General features: G+C 39.4%; 1 protein-coding gene across 1 annotated transcript in view; it reads left to right on the top strand.

Moving 5' to 3' along the window:
* Positions 1 to 4,506, top strand: part of ABCC4 (ATP binding cassette subfamily C member 4) — a 196,266-nt gene extending 191,760 nt beyond the window's left edge. Inside the window, exon 30 of the mRNA XM_015567729.1 lies at positions 3,472 to 4,506. Within this exon, the coding sequence (XP_015423215.1) occupies positions 3,472 to 3,579 (108 nt within the window). The 3' untranslated portion in view covers positions 3,580 to 4,506. The remainder of the gene's footprint in view (positions 1 to 3,471) is intronic.
* Positions 4,507 to 7,187: the final 2,681 nt, after the last annotated feature.

Here is a 7,187-nt window from a genome sequence, read left to right as displayed (position 1 = left end):
ATTTTGCCATTTGGGATTTCGGGTGACTCCTGATTTCATCAAAGATGGGATTTTTCTTTAATTTCATGATATCCTTGCTGTTTAGGGTGATTTCTAAGAGGAAAGGGGGAAAGAAAATCCATTTCCATTATCTTAAAAGCAGACATCCCCTCTAACCCTCTTTAACTTTGACAACACACATGCCAATATGTACACCAAAGTTAGACCTGCCTTAAAGATTAGTTTGAGAGTTACTGGCTTTGAACTTGGGCCATTTCAGGGAGAATGAACTGACAGAGTCTTGAACCAGAATTCAACATAATGAATAATGGCTTATGAGTATAATGTAAAAAAAATGCTCTCCATTATCTATTCGAGGGAACTCCCCCCTCTCTTTTTAACCCTCACTCAAGGGCTTATCTATTGACCTTAGAGAAAGAATAAGGGAGAGAGAAAAAGGGAAAGAAACAGCAATGGGTTGCCTCCCTTATGTAACCCAACCAGTGATCAAACCCACAACCTTTTTGGTGTATGGGACAACGCTCCAGCCAAGCCAGCCATCAGCTGTGGTCATGCAGGGGAACTTTTATTGCCGTTGCATTTAGTAAGACCTAATTCCATGATGGTGGCTTTATTGACAATTTAGAGTTTAACATTCAATATAGTTTCAACCTATATTAATGAAATTATAATGAACTAAACCAGGGGTGGGCAAACTTTTTGACTCGAGGGCCACAGTGGGTTCTTAAATCGGACCAGAGGACTGGAACAAAAGCATGGATGGAGTGTTTGTGTGAACTAATATAAATTCAAAGTAAACATCATTACAAAAAAGGGTACGATCTTTTTTTTTTTTTTTTTTTAGTTTTATTCATTTCAAATGGGCCGGATTCGGCCCGGGGGCCATAGTTTGCCCACGGCTGAACTAAACCCAAGAGAAGGAAGGGGAGAGCGACAAGAACCAACACTCATTGCCTTCTTTAGCCTTCACACATTGTTCTGGGTTGGCATTATCCCTTTCTGACAAAGGGCGAAATTAAGGCAGAAGAGCCTAAGTAACTGTTCAAAGTCACTAGTTAGTACTCCAATTTCTGTCATCTTGAAACTACCTTTCTGACTCCCTGGTTACCACATTCACTGCATTAACAGTATCTCCACTATGACTCTGGGATTCTGTAAAGATAATATCAAGGGATCCACCAAAGGGCCTCGCAGATGTTTTGTTTCTTCATTCGATCTGGGTGATGCTGCTGCTGTCCATGGACTAAGGGGCCACTTCTCTGAGCAGCATCATAACCACACCCAACACTTAACTTGGGGTGTTTTCAGCCTGCAGTTTGTAGCCATTAATTAGTTCCTGTGAGGTAAGTCATTGTCTCATTTCACAGATGAGGCAGCCAGTATGGGTAGAGGTTCAGTGATTTTTCCCAGATCAGCAGTGAGTTCCAGAATAGAAAGCTGAGATTGTCCTCTCCAAAGGCTTAGCCTATACACAAGCACCCTGCTAACAAGTGTGCGGTCATCTCAACTACCTTCATAACCCGCACTGTGAAAAAGATGCCTTCTCACACCTCTGCTCTTAGGCAGAGTGTATGATGAAACTTGGCAACAGATGAGAAGAAGATAGGTCAAATCAAGGATTTTATACACAGGAAGCATGTTTTCAGTATTCAATTTCAAGTATTTCAGACCATGAAGCTAAGACCATTTTAGTGAAAAGTTGCTAATAATAACATAGAGAAACATTGATTTGTTGTTCCATTTATTTATGCATTCATTGGTTGATTCTTATATGTGCCCTGCCCAGGAATCAAATGGTAACCTTGGTGTATCGGGATGATGCTCTAACCAACTGAGTTACCCGGCCAGGGCAATAATAACATAATCTTTATTTTAAAAGTTACATTAAGAGGGTTATGGAGAAAGTAACTGGCTTATTTGTGAAGGACTATCAAACAGTAGAAAACAAAATCAATTTCCATTTGTTCTCTTTGCCGGTGGCAGAAGCCTCTCCCGCCTCCGAGGCAGTTGGACTTCCCCTGAGGGCTCCTGGACTGCAAGAGGGTGCAGGCCAGGCTGAGGAACCCCTCTGTGCACGATTTTTGTGCACCGGGCCTCTAGTAAAATATAATCACACAAAATATGGCTATCTTTAAAAAATGGAGGAGGGCGTTAGTATAAATTAGCTCCCAAAACAGGTCTTATTTTTAAATACTTACATTGTAATCAAAATAGCCTCCGATTTCACCCAGTGGGATCCAAGCATTATTGAAGGATTTATTATTTCTCTCCTAAGTGAAAATATATAGTTATTTCAGATGCAGTCCTGTTTTTGAGATAGGAAGTATGTAAGCGGCAAGAGAAAAAGTACACTTTAATATAAAGGTGGCTCTCTCAGCACTTTTCATTTCTGTATGTGAAGTTCATTGTCTCCTATGATAACTTTGTTGACAGCAACCACAAATATCTTAGGAGCCAGGTCTTATAAAATAGATCCGGGATCGTATGACTAAGAGACCCAGCTCATGACACGTGTTAGCCTCAGATAGATGGCACATTTTCTGTTTTAAAGACTCAGACAAAACTTTCCACATTCGTCTTATGGGGGAAAAAATTACATTTGAAGTCCTTTTTCACCCAAACACATTTTGAGATAAGAGCTCACAAGCCTTGACATTATTTCATTTTGTTATGCGCATCTGTCAAGGCACTGAGATACGATACAGCTGCTAAAAACTGATGATTGTGGAACAGAGAGCCCTGACAGCATTTCATTTCCTTTATGTTCTGATTATACATTTATCAGAAAACCTGTATCTCTCCTAGTTCAGCTAGAAATTGGTAGAATTCAAGAAGTCAAAGGCTTGGCAAAGAACCGTCCTATTATTTGGTATCATCTTACATTTGAGAGAAGTTGCCTGGTTGAGTCATTGTTAAAGCTTTTGCTTCTCTTTTCATCATCGTGCCCCACTATCCACAGATCACATTTCTATGGCCCCCATAACTACCTTGCCGCACAAATTAAATGCTGGGATATTTCATACATATACGCCAGCGTTTCAATAGTTGTCAATCAGAGTTTATAAAATACAGGGATTACAACCTGATATTAACATCCAAATCTATTGTGCTCATTTTATGTGTGAAAATGAGAAACCCTCGTACAGACGCTAGATTTCCCAGCCTCTTTGTCACCCTGTTTTTAATTTATCTGCAGGTTTTGAGTCAGTAAAACGACTTTGCTTATCAATTTAATGTAGTGATAAAACATATCTGTGGATCGGAGTGATCAGAACTAAAGTGGATCTATAGGTTGTTTGGCATTTAAGCCCAGCCCTACTGAGGGTTTTAATGGGGGCTACTTTATTGAATAAAAGCATCCCTGTATTTTTTAACTGTGCCTCTGTGAGTGATATAATTTGCTTCACATGAAGAAGTGGACATAGAAATGCATTGCCCCATGTGCTCTCATGCCTCTTTTTTTTATTACAGGTGTACTTCAAAAGGAATTATCCAGATGTTACTCAGAATGGCCATATGGTTGTGAATGCTTCCAATGGACAGCCCTCAACCTTCACTATTTTTGAGACAGCACTGTGATTCTACGATGTCAAGTCTATTCTGAAGGCATTTCTCCAATAGTTTTGCACTGCCTGAACTATACTTTTTTTTACACTAGCAACAAATATTTACACATACCAGATGTTAGTTTATTTGGATTTTTTCGTCCAATTTCACTCAATGATTTCAAACTCTAACAAAATTACTTATTATTTTTATTTATATTTATATTATAGTATTTTTTTATCTTATCCAAATCAGAAGTGCAGGCTACCAATAAAAGCTGTCTATCAAGTCTTGTGCCTTAAGAGACTCAGAGCCAAAGCTCATTTTGTGAAGTATGAGACAAAGTTGCTAAGAAATTTTTTTTTTTACTACCACCCAAACTACATATTACTTTGCAGTTATATCAGGGATTCTATTTACTTGAAAACTGTATGAAGTTGCCATTTTGTCTTTAACATACCAAGGATCCGTTCTTCCACCCCCCACCCCCACAGGTCTCTGGCTAAAATAGTACAGATAAAACCAATAGGAAAAGCAAAACCTATACATAGTAGGGAGACTCCGTTCCCCCACCCCTACCCCCAAAAGTTTATAGTTAAAATATAGAAAGGCAATATGTAATTATGTTCTAAAAGAAAAGGAAGAGAAAATAATGTTTTCTCCAAATAGGCACCCATACAGGTGATTTGATAAGGAAGGACACAGTGGGATCATTGATCATCTTTTAAATTTGCATGCCTTTGACATGGTAACTGGTGTAGTTTTAGTCAGTGTGGTGATGGTATATTCAAAGAAGGCCAAACCCCTACTGGTAATTCCTGAATATGTAGTAGTACTCTTATTCAAGTTTCTGGTTGACTGCCTGCTGACCTTCGGTGGACTAGAAACCTTTTGGGTTAGCCTTTATTGAAATTCCTTCTAAATTGCATGCATAGGTTCTCCCGAGTTGGTGAGAAAAAATGAAAATCATTGCAAACATTGACTGTAATTATACAGTACTAGAGGCCCTGTGCACAGATTCGTGCACTGGTGAGGTCCCTCGGCCTGGCCTGCACCCTCTCACAATCCGGGACCCCTCGGGGGATGTCGGAGGCCTGCTGCACATATTCGGGCCAATCCCTGCAGGCCAGGCCGAGGGACCCCACTAGTGCACGAATCCGTGCACTGGGCCTCTAGTATGCATATAAGATCTTCGGTTAATCTCTTTCTGCCCTCCCCCCTTCTCTCTGAGATTCATCAGTCTGTTCCATGGTTCCATGCCTGTGCATTGAGCGCCTTCCCCCTTGTGGTCAGTGCACATCATAGCTACTGGTTGAACGGTCACTTAGGCTTTTATATATATAGATAGTCTCAGGATGCATCCAAAAAGTTCACTTTTATGAACCTACCCAGGTTAGTTTACTTTTGTTTAGGTCTTTCTGATTAGTAAAGCAGCAAACTACAATACTTCCTAGGGCCTGCTGTGCTTTCTTTGAACTGTGGGTTTTTTGTTTTTCTTGATGGTGATGGTATGGTGAGTTCAAGTTACTAAAGGTTGTACTGTCATGGTTTTAAGTGGTTTCTCGTGACCTCTCAGAATAAGGTATAACCACCCTCAAGTTGCAAATATTAACATATATATGTATGTATATGTGCTGCTGTATAGCAAGTATTTGTACTCTTCAACAGAAACAAATGTTTTATAGACTCAAGCCTTAAACACACACACAGACTCACACACACATACACAGCAAACTACCAAAATACACTAAGTTCCGTAGCTGTGGAACATTTTATATATAGAAATAATATGGTTAATGTTTAGTCCAGTAAACCAATACGTTGATTAATAGTCAAGGCTAGTAGTTCAGGAGACTGAAATGACAACAATCAATAGTAATAATGAGGTTTGTTAGAACAGTGGCAATATTTGAAATGTGTGTGTGTTTATTTTGTCTTTAGAGGTTAAAGTTGGTTAAAAATGTTTCTATTTCTGTTTTACTGTCATCATAGAGTTTTTAATGAAACAAAACTCAGTTGAAATAAATGGCAGTTTTCTTCTCCATTTAGAGGTCTGTATTTTTGTTCTTAGATTACTGACTCACGTCCTTGCTCTTGAAAACCAATGCGTTTTCCTGAAATAGAAAACTACCTTTCATTACTGACTGCTGGTTCTCTTGATTAATTAGGTGTACCAAATATTCTAAGCCAATGGTTCTCAACCTTCCTAATGCCACGACCCTTTAATACAGTTCCTCATGTTGTGGTGACCCCCAACCATAAAATTATTTTCGTTGCTACTTCATAACTGTAATTTTGCTACTGTTACGAATCATAATGTAAATATCTGATATGCAGGATGTATTTTCATTGTTACAAATTGAACATAATTAAAGCATAGTGATTAATCACAAAAACAATATGTAATTGTATATGTGTTTTCCGATGGTCTTAGGCGACCCCTGTGAAAGGGTCATTCGACCCCCAAAGGGGTCACGACCCACAGGTTGAGAACCGCTGTTCTAAGCACATAGATTGGTTTCAGACAGGTTGAAATAGTTGCTATTGAAGCAAATTCAGTTGTACCATTTCCAGGAAAAAGTAGAGAATAGTATTAGCTTATGCCCTATGCTTGAACAAATAGGAAGTTGTTGAGGTTTTTGTTTTTCGAAAGGTGACCTTGCCATGGAATAACAAGAAACATCTATTGCTGCTACATTTAAAACACTGAACATTGGTTCTCACAGTGCGGTCCCTGGCCCAGCGACATTAGCATCACCTGGGAACTTGTTAGAAGTGCAAGTTCTTGTTTCTCACTCCCTATCTCCTGAATCAAAAACTCTGGCGTTAGGGATCAATAATCCGTGTCTTAAGCCCAAAGGGGTGATTCTGGTGCAGACTAAAGTCTGCGAACCAGGACTTAGGACCTAGAGAATTCCTAAAACTCATTAAGAAAAACACAGAAAGCCCAGTCAGAGAAATGGACACAGAGACTTAAATGGGCACTTCACAAAAGAGAATATCCAAATGGCCGATAACTGGAGAAGTGCTATCTCATGTTGGTTACCAGGAAAATGAAAATTGAAACCGCAGTGAGATACCACTAAATACCCACTAGAATGGCTAACACTGAAAAGCCTTAGAATACCAATCCAGGGCTAATGGAGCAGTGGGAACTCTCACAAACTATATGTATAAAAAAGTGTGTTTTGAAAAAAGTGACTTTGGAAAATAGTTGGGCAGCATTTACCCAAGCTGTATACTCTGCGACCCACTAATTCCACTCTGAATGAATCCACATGTGCTCCAAGAGGTGTGTTCAAGGGTGTTCCTAGAAACAGCGAGTTCTCAATAGCCCCAGAGTGGGAATAATCCAAATGCTCATCAACAGCAGATGGAAAATAAACTGATGTAATAGAAACTCCACAGCAATGAGAGTGATCAATTATATCAATGACACCGGTAACCTCACAAACTTAAGCCTGACCCAAAAGAATATTTATGATTCCATTTATATAAAGTTCAGACATAAGCATGACTAAACTAGTGTTCAGAGACAGAATTGTTCTTCACCTTGGGAAATTGGAAGGTGTTGGCAGTTGGGTGAAATAAAAGGGGAACTTCTGGGGGTGCTTCTAATGGTCTTTTTATGGAGGCTGGAT

The sequence above is a fragment of the Myotis davidii genome, unplaced genomic scaffold, assembly GCF_000327345.1.
Source record: "Myotis davidii unplaced genomic scaffold, ASM32734v1 scaffold419, whole genome shotgun sequence".
In the NCBI taxonomy this organism is placed as follows: Eukaryota; Metazoa; Chordata; class Mammalia; order Chiroptera; family Vespertilionidae; genus Myotis; species Myotis davidii.
The sequence above is the reverse complement of the archived record's forward strand: the minus strand, read 5'-3'. Positions and strand labels throughout refer to the sequence as shown.